At 16.6% G+C, this 15,010-nt stretch overlaps 2 protein-coding genes across 2 annotated transcripts, besides 28 other annotated features; one reads left to right on the top strand and one right to left on the bottom strand. All coding sequences in view use genetic code 6, as the record gives it.

Moving 5' to 3' along the window:
* Window positions 1-158: 158 nt before the first annotated feature.
* Window positions 159-208: a microsatellite.
* Window positions 159-215: a microsatellite.
* Window positions 216-866: 651 nt separating this feature from the next.
* Window positions 867-955: a microsatellite.
* Window positions 956-1,511: 556 nt separating this feature from the next.
* Window positions 1,512-1,546: a microsatellite.
* A 636-nt stretch (window positions 1,547-2,182) lies between these two features.
* Window positions 2,183-2,233: a microsatellite.
* Window positions 2,234-2,315: 82 nt separating this feature from the next.
* Window positions 2,316-2,352: a microsatellite.
* A 372-nt stretch (window positions 2,353-2,724) lies between these two features.
* Window positions 2,725-2,792: a microsatellite.
* A 615-nt stretch (window positions 2,793-3,407) lies between these two features.
* Window positions 3,408-3,467: a microsatellite.
* A 1,109-nt stretch (window positions 3,468-4,576) lies between these two features.
* Window positions 4,577-5,259: a microsatellite.
* Window positions 5,255-5,324: a microsatellite.
* Window positions 5,288-5,322: a microsatellite.
* IMG5_177910 (hypothetical protein) lies at window positions 5,323-6,089 on the bottom strand. The gene is made up of 2 exons (XM_004027627.1): window positions 5,826-6,089; window positions 5,323-5,767 (listed from the first exon to the last, which is right to left on the bottom strand). The coding sequence occupies exons 1-2, from the start codon at window positions 6,070-6,072 to the stop codon at window positions 5,475-5,477; spliced, it is 540 nt and encodes a 179-aa protein (XP_004027676.1). The 5' UTR covers window positions 6,073-6,089; the 3' UTR covers window positions 5,323-5,474.
* Window positions 6,090-6,162: 73 nt separating this feature from the next.
* Window positions 6,163-6,212: a microsatellite.
* Window positions 6,176-6,218: a microsatellite.
* Window positions 6,219-6,344: 126 nt separating this feature from the next.
* Window positions 6,345-6,391: a microsatellite.
* A 45-nt stretch (window positions 6,392-6,436) lies between these two features.
* Window positions 6,437-6,470: a microsatellite.
* Window positions 6,471-7,163: 693 nt separating this feature from the next.
* Window positions 7,164-7,204: a microsatellite.
* Window positions 7,170-7,210: a microsatellite.
* A 446-nt stretch (window positions 7,211-7,656) lies between these two features.
* Window positions 7,657-7,718: a microsatellite.
* Window positions 7,719-9,539: 1,821 nt separating this feature from the next.
* Window positions 9,540-9,581: a microsatellite.
* A 15-nt stretch (window positions 9,582-9,596) lies between these two features.
* Window positions 9,597-9,652: a microsatellite.
* Window positions 9,653-9,963: 311 nt separating this feature from the next.
* Window positions 9,964-10,007: a microsatellite.
* Window positions 10,008-10,346: 339 nt separating this feature from the next.
* Window positions 10,347-10,383: a microsatellite.
* Window positions 10,374-10,425: a microsatellite.
* Window positions 10,379-10,425: a microsatellite.
* Window positions 10,426-10,430: 5 nt separating this feature from the next.
* Window positions 10,431-10,460: a microsatellite.
* A 488-nt stretch (window positions 10,461-10,948) lies between these two features.
* Window positions 10,949-10,987: a microsatellite.
* On the top strand, window positions 10,987-14,718 carry IMG5_177900 (hypothetical protein; the record flags this gene model as incomplete). The annotated part of the gene is made up of 2 exons (XM_004027626.1): window positions 10,987-13,914; window positions 13,957-14,718. 2 exons carry the CDS (start codon window positions 10,987-10,989, stop codon window positions 14,716-14,718), a joined length of 3,690 nt encoding a protein of 1,229 aa, XP_004027675.1.
* Window positions 11,122-11,166: a microsatellite.
* Window positions 14,719-14,825: 107 nt separating the features above from the next.
* Window positions 14,826-14,892: a microsatellite.
* Window positions 14,893-15,010: the final 118 nt, after the last annotated feature.

Raw genomic sequence — 15,010 nt, 5'->3', positions numbered from 1 at the left:
TTAATTTTTTTGAAACATTAAAATACAGGAAATTTACTTAATTAGTATTAATTTATACAAGTTAAATGTTTAGAAATTTAAATGGATATATTTTTATTAGCTATTAATATATTAAATATTTTTTTTTAGTAGAATATATTTAATATATATTACTTATAATATTTTATTTTTTTTATTTTATTTTTTATATTTAATATTTTATAATTTTTTTTTTAATTCGTTTTTGTTAGAAAATTAAATAAATTATTTTATTATTATTTTAAAATGTCTTTTTAAACAGAAGATTATAAAAAAATATTATCAATTAAAGAAATTATAGCCGAAAAATAAAGAACAGATAGTTAAAAAAATATAATTTTATTTGTTTAATTTAAAAATATAGAACGAAATCAAACAATTTTAAAAAACAGATAATAAATATTATTTTTAAATAAAAAAGAATAATCAATCTAAAATTAATTTGTTTAAGATGCTAAATCACAAATTGATTAAGAAATTACAATATTTTAAAAATTAACTTTAGATTAATATATAGATGTATTAAAATAAATTGAATAATAATAAAATTTAAATAGCTAAGATATTGATTAAATAATTTGTTTTTTTAATTAAAGTAAATATATATTAAATATAAGATATTTGTATAAAAATTAATATAGATTATTAACAATAAATAATTTAGTATTTCTTAGAAAATAAAGGATTGTAATATTTATGCAACATTATATTGAATAAAAAAATATATTAATAACTTTAAGATAGTTTTAAAGTACTAAATTATATATATATAAAATTATATAGTTGATATATAAATAATAATAATAATTTTATAACGATATTTTATATGTAATGAATTATATTAATAAATATGTATATATATAGAAATATATATATATATATATATATATATATAATATTATATATATATCATTTATATATATATATTTATATTATAATTTATTTTTTATAAAGATTAAAATTTTTGAATTAATTTAATAATTTTAATAACAAGATGAGTTCTAATTTTTAATAATTTAAAATTAATAAAACCTTGAATGTTTTACAAATTTAATTTAAATTGAAAACTCTTTATTAGTATTAGATTAGGTATAAAATTATATTTTTATATTTATATATATACATTAATTCAATAAAAAACTATACACATAGTTTTTCGGAGTATTAGCCTAAATTTGTGATATTTGTACTTTAGAAAAAAAGATTATTTAAGAAATAAAAATTATATCAGTTTTGTTTGCTAAATTATTAAAAATTAAAAATAATCCTATTTAGATCTTAAAAACACTTGCTGTTTATTATTTAATTTATGTTATGATACCCCTGAAAATGGTAAATAAGATTATATAAAAGATGCTTTACCCATTTTTATTGATTTTTTGGCTTCTTAAAATGAATGCATAGTTTAAGAATCCGCTTTGATATTATAATTTTTAATTTGTAATTACTTTAGTAAATAATATAATACTGAATAATAAAATAATATGCTAAACTATTTATTATAATTTAATATTTAAAATAATTTAATTTAAGTATGCAAGTAAAATATATTTATATATAAATTAAAAGGCATATATATAAAATAGAAACATAGCATTTTCAACTCTAACATTAAATTCTTGTTTGAAAATATATTAAACTCTACTTTAAAAATGCTAATATAAAGAACAGATATTAAATATGGGTAATACACTTCTAATAAAAGAACTAATCTAAATATTTATAATATGTAAAAGAAAAGGCGAAAAGGTTACATAGATATCATTTAATTTAATAAATAAATACATGAATTATAATTATATAATAACTAATTTCATTGATTGTTATATTCTAGAAACTGAATTAAATTTATGTATACTTTATGCCTTAAAGAAAATTTGTGAATTAGGAGATCTTTGTTAAATAGATAGGTTATTAGAATAAGGCTTATTATTAAAGATTAAAATGTATATCGATAATAATTTTTAACTAACTGATGAAATTCTTATTTGTTTAGATATTATTTATTTTATTCTAAGTAAATTTGACAATAATGGTATCCTATAGAAATTGTAAATCTGTGGGTTAATTGCGAATATAGAAAATTTGTAATTACACAAATCACATGAAATATATTCAAAAGCAATTTAGATTATTGAAACCTTTGTCATAAAGAATTATTGAAATATATATATATATATATATGTATATATATATAAGCAAATATATATATATAAATAATTAATAAATTTATTTATAAAAGCAAGTAAATAAATTCTTTTTATTTAAATTTTTATTTATTATTTATACATTTAACCTATTTTTAAATATATTATATTTTTAATAATTAATATTATTACCTCAATTTTTTTTACATTTTAAATATAATATTTAATTTCAAACAAAAATTTTATATATAACAATTATTATTTTAATTTTATTTATTTTCTACAAAGCCTTCGTCTTTGTATCCCTCCTCTTCTACAGTATTTATGTGAAATATTAAATCCAAATTATTTTACACAGACAAAATAAGCAATTCTTCTTTTTTTTAAAAAAAATTAAAGATAAGATACTGTATATGGACATGAAATAAAAGCATAAATAATATAGATTATATATAGATAAATTATTTAAAAAAGCACATAAAAAAATTAGAATTAATATAATGTTTACAAATCTAAAACATATAATAATATTGTACTGAAATAAATAATAAACCGATTGAAAATGAATCTATAGAATAGTAAATAATAATTAAAAAATGAATCTATAGAACAAAAAATATTAATTAACAAACTAATCTAATTCTTAACAATAAGATAATTAAAAAGGATAATAATATTATAATTTAAAAAATTAAAAAAATAATAATAAATAAAAACGAGTAAATTAATAAAGTAAAAATAAATTCTTAATATAAACATTTAACTAAAACAAAATATTAGAATTATATATAACCTAATCTAATATATTGAAAATATAGAATTATATAAAAATAAATATAGCAATAATTAATATAATCATATAATTTAATTAATAGATACAAATAAGAGATAATATACAATAATAATTTAATGAATGAAATAGTAGTATTTAACAAATAAACAATAAACTAATATGTGCAAAGCACAAAAAGATTAAACAATAGAATATTAAATTGAATTAATAAGACAAAATAAAATTTTACAAACTTAAAATAAAATAAAAGTTTCTAAACATAATACATGTTTAGTTTAAAAATAAATTAATTTTATTTTAATAAAATTATAAATATAGATTATATTTAGTATCTAATGTTATATATATATATATATATTTTTTTATTAAATATATATATCAGTTAATATAAATTAATACAATTAAAAGTAGAATATATAAAAAAACCTGATTCATATGTAATGTAAAGATTAAATAAAATTTTTTTAAAAAAATATAATTTAAAAATTAATTTAATTGAAAAAATTTAAATTTTAATAATTAAAATCTGTATATAATCAAATATAGTCGACTCTATATTAAGTAAAATTTATAAAAATAATATATAAGTTTAAAAGAATTTGATTATATTAAATATATTTAGATATAATAAAACTAATTTATCTCATATTGCTAATGTTATTAATCTATTAGATGTTTTAATAATTATAGGTATTTATTAATAATCCTTCTGTATTATAAAATAAATAAAATCGTATTAAATTCGTATATAAAATTACTTATTTATCTTAAATATTGGATAGAAAACTTAAATTATAAATAAATTTACTAAAATTTAAGTGATTATAATTATTTAATAGTAAATATAGATAAAATACAAACTCTTAATTATTTTATTGAAATAAATTAATTATTTTAATAGGCTTAATAATATTTATATGCTAAAATTTTGTTTATATTTATAATTATTATAAAGCCTAAAAAAATATATATTACAAAAAGCATATGTTTTAAATGTATTAAAATTCAATATATATAGAAAAATGATAAAAAATAATAATATATTATTAAAAGTATTAAATAAAAAAAATAGTTCATAAAAGCAATTTAAAATAAAATATCAAATTTGAATTTTTTTATAAAAATATATATTTGTTTTATATAACAATAAAAATAAAAATATTAATATATTCTATAAATCTTTATTTATTTTTATAATAGAAATTTAAATTTATTATATATTTTATTTTATACATTTCAATAATAAAAAAGTTATAGTAATATAATCAAATTATTATATTAATTATAAAAAATAGCAATAAATTTCTATATATATTATATATATAAATATATATTTTTAATAAAATTGAAACTATTTAAATGACTAAAATAACAAGAATATAATCATTTTATATTTAAAAATAAAAATAGAAATAGAAAGAAATCATATTAAAAAAAAGCTTTTTATTTAATATATATTATAATATTTTAATATATATTATCACAATAATTTTTTTTTATTTTATATATAAAATAAAAAATACAAATATTTATTTATTTAATTCATATAATTTCTTCTTCTTCTTCAATTTTAATTAACTTATTATCTTAATTTTTGTCAATCAAATTTTCATGATTATTATTTTATTCTTATTCTTATTCTTATTTTTCTTATTCTTATTTTTCTTATTCTTATTTTTCTTATTTTTATTCTTATTCTTATTTTTCTTATTCTTATTTTTATTCTTATTCTTATTCTTATTCTTATTCTTATTCTTATTCTTATTCTTATTCTTATTCTTATTCTTATTCTTATTCTTATTCTTATTCTTATTCTTATTCTTATTCTTATTCTTATTCTTATTCTTATTCTTATTCTTATTCTTATTCTTATTCTTATTCTTATTTTTATTCTTATTCTTATTCTTATTCTTATTCTTATTCTTATTTTTATTCTTATTATTATTCTTATTCTTATTCTTATTCTTATTCTTATTCTTATTCTTATTCTTATTATTCTTATTAATGTTATTCTTATTCTTATTCTTATTCTTATTCTTATTCTTATTCTTATTCTTATTCTTATTATTCTTATTCTTATTATTGTTATTATTATTATTGCTATTCTTATTCTTATTCTTATTCTTATTATTCTTATTAATGTTATTCTTATTATTATTGCTATTCTTATTCTTATTCTTATTTTTATTCTTTATTCTTATTCTTATTCTTATTCTTATTCTTATTCTTATTCTTATTCTTATTCTTATTTTTATTTTTATTCTTATTCTTATTCTTATTCTTATTCTTATTCTTATTCTTGCTTTTCTTCTTGCTTTTCTTCTTGCTTTTCTTCCTGTTTTTCTTCTTCCTTTATTTCTTCTTTTTTTTCTCTGTTTCATTTATTTTTTTCACATTATTATCCTTAACATTATTTTTAGAATCTTTTTTAACATCTTTTTTATCTTTTTAAACTGCATTTTTTTTCTCAACATTATTTTACTTTTCATTATTTTTTTCACTTTATCCTTTTTCAATCATACTTTATGAAATTTTATTGGTAACTTTATTTTTCGATACTGCCGGTAAAACTTCGCCTTATTCCTTTTTAACTCCATTTTCTTATTTTACTTATTAGGTTTTAGGAACTGCAGTCTATGGTCTTTCTTTCTTATCTTATTAAGAAACTTTCGTTTAATTTGTTGATTATTATTTTGCTTCTGCGCTTGTTTTTTTGTTTTACTCTTATCATCTTCTCCCTATTTATCATTTACCGCTTTTACATTTTTTTGATGTTCATCTACGATTTATGGTTTTTTTGTGTGATCTACTAAAAATATATAAAAATAAAAAAAATTAACTTATATAAGACTCTTTTTTATTTTTACTTGATGTTTAAGGACGACCATTAGTATGAAGATTATTATTTTAGTGATTTTTTTTTTCGGTTTATTCAATTTTTAAACTGTTTACTAATTCAGTCATTTTTTCTAATGCTAATTATAATTTTTCTATTTAAGTATCTTTTTATTAATTGTTTTATTCAAGATTTTATATTCTTTCTTAATAAGGAGTTAATTAATTTAATAGATACTAATGACATTCTTCTAATGTTATATTATGATTTTGATCCATTTTGTTATAGATTGTATTAAAAAATTTTTCTGTTTTTTAAAAAAAAATTAATTTTTTTTTTTTTTTTTTAAATATTTTTTGTTTATAAAAATATCTATAATTTTTTTTTTATTTTATAATTTTCTTTATTTTATATTTATTTATTTCATAGTTAAATTGAATTTATAAATAATTAAGCTTAATTTATTTATAAAATACAAATAAAAAAAACTATATTATAAAAATAGATAGATTTTTTATATAAATAAACTGATTATTAAAATATATTGCAATTATTTTATTAATATTATCATTTTTTATTTTAGTAATTTATATTTTTAAAATATAAATAAATTTTCTTATTAAAATAATTTAACTTGATTTTAAGTAAAAAATATAAAAGTAAAATAATTATAAAAAAAATGAAAAGTCTATCTATATAGCTAAAATTAAATTTAGGTATATATAAACAAAACTGGAATTTTATCATTTTTTAAAAAAGCTCTTTTCCATGAAAAATTTTCATTTTCTAATTATATCCATAAGTCAAAAAATATAGAACTCATCATAAATAAATTAATTAATTTTAAATAATCATTTCAATTTATTTTATTAGCCCTATCTTATTCTTCAATAATATTTTCTTTATAATTATTTTTAACTAAAAGTATTTGGATTCTTTTTTTTTTATAAAAAACAATCAAATAAATATTCATATTAATTTTCTGCTCAAAGAACATTTTTTCTTAAAAATATAATAAACTAAAAAAAAAGCAATAAAGATAAGTATTTATAAGACCTGATTTGCAAATAACACATTAACTAATTATTATAGAAACCAAATTTTATAAAGAAAAATTTTATAAATCTAATTACATATATTTATTAATATATATATATACATATAATAAAAAAAAAACAAAAAATTATGTTTTAAATGAATAATATAGTTAGATATTTTAGAATAGTGATATATATGAAGATAGTCTCAAAAAAGGTTAAATTAGTGGAATAGGAATACATTATAATAAATAAAATGAATATGTATATATATTAAATAAAAAAAAAATATAATATTAAGAACTCTCAATAAATAATAAACTTTTATTTTTAAAATTAAATAAATAAAAAAAAAATGAATTAAAAAAAAAAATAAATATAATCTAAATTAATAATTTTAGATAAAAACAATTATTTGATAGTAAAAACTTGATTTATTTTTAAATTAGTTGCTTATAAAGTAATAATACTATTTTAAATTGATTTAATTATATACCAGAAGATAAAAACTTCGAAACAAGTTAGATTTTTAACGTTAATTAATAAAATAACCAAAAAATAATGATAAAAAATCCGTCTAAATATTGAATCCTGTAAAAATTAGTGTTTATAATTAAATTAATAATTGCTTTTTATCGTTTATTCTTAAGTTTTTTTAATAAAGATAATAAAAGTTCTTTTTTTATTTAACCTTTTAGAGATTATTATGTTAAAAATTAAAGTTAATTTTTTAATGAAATAAATATTAAATTGAAACTTTAATATTAAAAAAAAAATTTTGAATGATAATTTAATTTAAACTCAATAATAATTATATAAATGAAAATATTTTTACTAATATAAATTATTTCTTATATTTTTAATAAATTTAAAATAATTTTTATATTAAAATATTTTTTGTATATTTAATTATTATTATTTTTATTTTTATTTAAAAAAACATTAATATATATATATTATTATTTATTTTGAAAAAAAAAAACAAAAATATCATATAATATTAACTTTTATAAATGAAAGTTTACAAAGGTAAACAAAAAAAATTGTTTTTTTATGTTTTCTATAAATATTATTTCTTTAAAAATAATAGTGAATGAGCCAAAAGTAAATAAAACAATCATCCCAAAAATAAATATAAATAAATAAAAGTAATAAAAGCAACAAAAAAACTTAAATATAAACACAAAAATATCAATATAGAATTAAACAAACGAGCCTAACACCCCTTCATTTCTTTCAAGCAATAAAAAAATAATATAAGAATTAAAAGACAAAAATTTATATGATAATAGTCCATAAGAAATGAGTTTTGCATAATAATCTGATAAAAAACGTATAAATATATAGGAGTTTTTATTTAAATTAATAAATACAAAAATAAATAAGGTTAATTATTAATATAAAAATAAATATAAACTCCCTAAAATTTTGTTGGAGTATCCAAAATGTTAGCCTAAGGGTTTGCGAAATATAATTGCTAATCTCCTCTTTTAATCAGCCCTCATAATATAAAAAAAAAGAGTAAAAAAATGTCAATGGATATAAGTAGTAGTATGTTTGCGACAGACGGAAAAGAAAAAATTTAGTATAAACTATAAATAGATTAAATTAGGAAATAAAAGAATTAAAACAAAATCCTGTTTTGAAAAATAAGTCTATTTTATATATATAAGAAGATGAGAAAATTTAAGACTTATAAATAAATTTGGAAGAATATAAAAGAAAATATGTGAGTTTATTTTAAGAATATAATGATGTTTGTGTATAAATTTAAGAAATTAATTAAATACTAGAATAATAGGAAGAAGAGAATTAAGAATTAAAAAATTCAGTTTAAAATTTAGAGTTAAATAACTCTTTATAGAATAAAATTTTGGAATTGTAAAAAAATAAATTTAAGAATTATTATTAGAAAAATAATAATAGTTTAATTTCTAAGTACAAGAAAATAATAAATAAGAATAAATTTTAGAACTTTTAAGAATTATTGAGAAATTAAAAGAGGAAAATTAAGAGCTTAAAAATAATATTTTAAACGAAGAAATTGATAAAACATCTTTTTAGTTTAATTTTTTGACTAATTAATCCATTAATGATAATATTTAGTATGTTTAATAGAGGATTTAAGATTTATAAAAAGACGGTAAATAAGAAGAATTGCTTAATTGTTATTTAACTATTTAAAACTTACTCGGGAGAAATACAATAGAAGAATAAGAAAGCTTTTTGAAAGAAAAAAATAATCTCCATTTATAGATTAATGAAATTAAAATGATTATTGATAAATAAGAATAAGAAATTAAAAACTTATTAAATGAAAATAAAAATCTAAAAGATAAAAGCAGCCTAAAATAAAATAAAGATATTGAAAATATTAAAATTATTAATCATAGTCTTTCTAAATAATTAGAATAATCTTAATAATTTTTAACTGAAAGAAATTCAATAATTGATGTATTGTATGTATTTTATTTATTATTTATATATGTATATATACACTATACAATATATATTAAGAGAAAATGATTTAAAAGATATATAAAAAGAATAAGAATACATGTTAAAAGATGATTAACTTGTAGCTTTTTAATAAAAAAACATGGTACTTTTGTAGTAAAACAGAGAATTGTAAGAGTAAAATATAACACTCAATTTAAATATAGAAAAAGTTTAAAAAGAATATTCAAAAATAAATATAGAAAAAGAAGAATTAAATGATAAAATAAATAAATTAATTGATGAAAAGTAAAATTTTTTTTTTTTCTTAAAAAATAAAAAATAAATGAATTAATAAAATACAAAAAAAAAAGGAAATAATAAATTTAACTTTATTAAGAATAAAATAATTAAAATTAATTAAAAATTGAAAAACTTACAAATTAAAAATATCAATTAGAAAAATAAATAGAAGAATATTAAATCTTTAGTGTAACAAAAAATATAGATGAAGAAGGAAAATCTAAAATTAGCTGCTTAATTTTATTAAGAAAAAATATCTTTGATAAATATATTATTTAAATAGAATGCTCTTAAGAAATTACTATTATATTACCAAATGAAGTTACAGAATTATCACCTTCTAAAACTTAAAATTTTGTATTTTAATTAGTTCATAAAGTAATTAAAAAAATTTATAAATATATATATATATATATATATATATATATATATATATAGTAATAAAATAAATTAAATGTCCTAATTTTTAAGTTTAACCCAAATAAGAGTTAAAAAATATTTGTAAAGCAATTAAAGTTTTTTTTTTTTATTATTATTTTTATATTTAAAAAAATAAAAATTAAAAGAAGTCATTTATTAAAAGCTTAATAAAATTAAATAAAATATTATTCGTAAAAATTTAATAATAATTATTTATTATAAAATTAGACAGAATAAAAAAAATGATAAATTTATTATATAATATATAATTTTTATGTTTTTAATAAAAAATTAATTTATAACTATTAATAATAAAATATATAGTTTTTATAATTATTAATATTAATTTTTTTTTGTTTTAAATAAAAATATATTTTTATAAAATAAAATATAAATAATATAATTATATAGTATATAAAAATATATAAATATATATGATCTATTTATATATTTATTTATTATATTTATTTCACTTTATTTTATCTTTTTTTTTAATATTAAGATATCTATATTTTTAGTTTATAAAATAAGATAAAATTAAGTCAATTTATTAAATTACATAAGGAACATTATAATATTTATTTTAAATCATAAATCATTTATTTATTATTAAATTATTTATGTGAATTTAATATTGGTTTTTTAAATTTAAAAATTATATTATTTTTAATCATTCATTTTATTTCTTTTTGATTTTTTTACTTAATATCATATATATTATTAATATTTATTTCTTGCTTAATATTAATTTAAAAGAAAATAAAAATTATGGATAAAAATTTATTTATTATTTATGATTTTATTAAAATAATTAAATCATATTTTTATATTATATTTGTAAAATAATGTTTAAAAAACATAAAAATAAGACAATACATTTAATATATAATTATAATTATAAATATAAATACAAAAATATATTATTTTCTAATAATTATTATACAAACAAAATAAAAATAAAATAAAAAATCAATAAAAAAACAAAAATATTAATAAATGAATTCTAAAATTATTTTAAAAATAATTATATTTTTAATTTCGTTATTATCAATATCAACCTAATCAATTAAATTCTAATAACCCTCAAAAATATCGTCTCGTCTAACCCAAGAAACTAAAGACCCTTAATCATAATCTAAACCCAATTCAGAATCTCAACCCAATTCTTAATCTCAAAATAATCCATAAGCAAATTCTGAAACCGATGACGATGATTTTGATGATAATAGCAACTAAAAACCCACAGATAACACATAGACAACTTAAAATTCTTAAAAAGATCCTTTTTAACCTGATATAAGTACTGTTTATAAAATTTAATCAACTCGCATATAGATCGGTGAATATAAAAAAATCGAACATTAATTTAAAAAAGAAATTGATGATTATTAACCGGTGGCTTTTAATTATTTTGTAGTTGATAAAAAGCTCTCTTCAGATAAAGAGATTACTATAATGGTAAATGGACGCGCAGACTATTCTCATTCTCCATTACTTATTATAAGTACGTAAAATTAATATCCTGATTTATCCTCTTAAAACGATATTTTCTGTGGCTTTAAAGGAGTAGATTTTTGCTCGATTAATTCTCAGGATATTATTGAAAATCATGCATATTATATCGGCATTTTCTGCTAGAAATCCTGCAGATTTTCCATCTAAGTGATTTATGAGACTACTTCTACACTTAAGCTTGGAGAAGTGTCCCGATATGTATTCCCTGATGACGGAAAAGCACAACATATGGTCGCTTATATTGAAGTCGAAGAATCTTCATCGAATAGTAATGCATATGAGCATGTTTTAATTGAATCTTATTTATTAAATGCTTTAGATGTGAATGGATCTTTCCATATATATGTTAAAAAAGGTGATAGTATTCCAAACCCAAGTGATTATGACTATAATTCTGAGGAATTAATGTTAAATGGACTTGCAGTTTTGATTGAAGATAAAGGCAAAATTTTAAATAAAAGTAAATAAATCTACACTATAGCAATATCAGCGCCTTCTGGTTCTCAAATAATTTTACAAAGTGAAGGTTTTGGAAAAACTAGGCAAATATATTTAAATAAAGAAACATAAGACATGGTATAATAATAATAAATGAGAATTTTCGCCCTTTATTTTAACCTTTTTAGTGTTTTCGAACTCGACAATGACTAATTATCGATTGATTTGACCCCTTTTTTCGGAAACCCAGACTTATATATAGCCGTAAATTAACTACCGGATGATCCCACTAATTTATCTTCATATAAATTTTCTTCAACCTCAAAAGATGGAATAGAATCATTAACTATTTCAAAAGATTCCATTAAAAACTTGAATATGATCGATGATGTAATATATATTGTAGTTTTTGGAGAGACAGCATCTTCTTTTTCCCTAATTGCCTATTCTTCCAATTATTACGACCGAGGATTAGACTTTGATATAGTTGAGTCTGGTTATTTATAAAACTCCGGAATTATTTCTTACCAACTTTTTATCTAAAAATTGAATAATGACACCTAAATTACAGTCCAGGCGACTGCAATAAGCGGAAGCATGAACTTATATATAAGAGAGTGTTTAGTTACCAGTGTTTTTGAAGATTGCTTGATAACAGATAAGGAAATAAATGAAGAAAAATTATTATAAAAATCTATAGAAAACCAAAAGGATCATAAATTAACAATAGACTATAATATTGATAGATGTAGAGACGAAAAAGGCAATATGAGCTGTCTATATACTGTAGCTATCTAAGGTAAAGGTAAAGGAGAATCGCATTATAAATTAATGGCCAAAAGACCTAAGTAATAAATTTAATTAGTCGAAAATTAAAACTATAGAGGAATGATGGACATAAACACATAAGATTATTATAAATTTAATTTAAATAATATTATATAAAATACTGTACATAAGGTAGTTTTCCATTTCGTACCTATTACAGGCTATATTACTGTCTTTTCTTCAAGACAAAAGCCTTTCCCTTAAGATATTGATAATTCAGAAGATCTTTATTCTATATCGGAAGATGCCATAGTATATTAAGCTAAATAAAATTCATAGGAGGGTTTAAAAGGAAGCTTTTATATTAGTGTATTATCTTAGTCAGCTTGTATTTATAATATTTATGTAAAAGTCTATAGAAGAGAGAATGATGGATAAATACAATCAGTTATGAAAGAAATAGACTTCGGAACAGTAGAGAAAGGCTATGTAATGTATAATATACCAGAATCTTTTTACTTTAATATTAATAAAAGAACTGATGTAATTGAAGAAATTACAATTATGGTCTATTTTTCAATTTTTAAAGACAGTGTAATGGCAAATAACATAAAATTAAAACCTAATTTAGACTTAAAATTCTTAGAATCTTCTTAGTAATAAAACGAATAGTAAACTTTAATTGATATTCCCAGTATTAAAAATAATGATTACTTAGCTTCGGACTTCGTATATAAAAAATTCAAGCTTTTAGAAAAAGGCAAAAAGGGTTTATATATGATTTTATTAAATCATACAAATTAAAGCATGAAATAATACTAAATTTAATTCTCAATTAATTTAAATGCAAAAGATATTACATATATAATACCAAGAGGTGGGTATATATCAGATGTATCTTTATAATCAAATGACAAATATGAAATGTATTTAAGTGAGCCAGCTTAAATATACCTAGAAGTCTTCGAATGTCTCGGATAAGTACAAATTAGAGCATCTGATTCATTCTCAAAAGCCGAAAATGATGAATTTAATGTCAAAAGTAAGCCCTCAATGATTATTGGAGATCATACAATTGTTAATTTCGAAAGAAAACAAAAAGGTCCTTTATTTATTACAGTTTAGCCTTTATTAGGAGTTTAATATTTAAACTAAACGAAAGCTTTATATATGATTATTCCACATATTATGCCTTAGAACTAAGTAATTTTATTTATATTTATATATGTTTATTTATAAATTTAGGTTATACCACATTAAGTATATTAAATACCATCCAATGGTTAAATAAATGCTAGTGTAAAGGAAAACTTTAATATTGAGCTTTAATAATATAGCAATACTATAAATATATTTTTCGGTACTATTTAATGTGCAAACTAATGTATTGATTCGCTTTATAATGCTATAGAATATTAGTATACAGTACATTTGACTAATAAGTAATAATATTTGCAATATTTTGCCAAATGTGAGTTAGAATAGGAACTTTTGAATTCTTTAGGTTTAAATACAACTAATTTAGTATATGCATAGAGTTAGAAAATTTTCAATTAAGGTGTTTAGCCATTTAATCATACTTTCTAGTTTATAGATCTACCAAATGGTACTTATTATGTTGAAATTTAAGGTGTTGTTTATCTTTAATAACCTAATAATTTAAAATATATGGAACCTTTTAGCTTTATTTATCCATTCTAATAAATCACAGTAGGAAGTGATTAAATATTTAAAAATGTTACAAAAATAATTGAAACACATACTTTTGAAAAAACTTATATTTTCCCATTATGGATTATGGTAATTATAGGCATTTTGCTATGCTTATTGATTATAATATGCATTTATAAATAAGTAAAAATGTTCATTATTAGAAGAAATTATAGAATAGCTATGGCTAGAATTGATAAAGAAGAAGGATAAATTGAAAATGAGAACAATGGAGATAATATTAATGATGATGATGAAAAATAAAAAAACATTGATAAAAAAAAATTGAATTAATGAAATAAATTTTAAAAATAAGTATATAAATATAGGAAAATGTTATTATTCAAATATTTTATGTTTAAATAAATATTCATATTTTTTTATTAAATTAATATTATTTGAAAATATATATATATAATATATATATATATATATAATTAAATAATTATATATATATATATATATTTATATTCATTTTTTAATTTTTAATTTTTTCTTATTTTTATATTTATATTATTTTATTTTCATAATATATTTGTTTGTTTTTAATTAGAATTAAAATTAAATTTTTTTGTATTTTTATAATTTT

Source organism: Ichthyophthirius multifiliis (assembly GCF_000220395.1).
Source record: "Ichthyophthirius multifiliis unplaced genomic scaffold scaff_1120509251299, whole genome shotgun sequence".
Classification (NCBI taxonomy): Eukaryota; Ciliophora; class Oligohymenophorea; order Hymenostomatida; genus Ichthyophthirius; species Ichthyophthirius multifiliis.
This window is presented reverse-complemented; position numbering and strand designations above follow the sequence as displayed.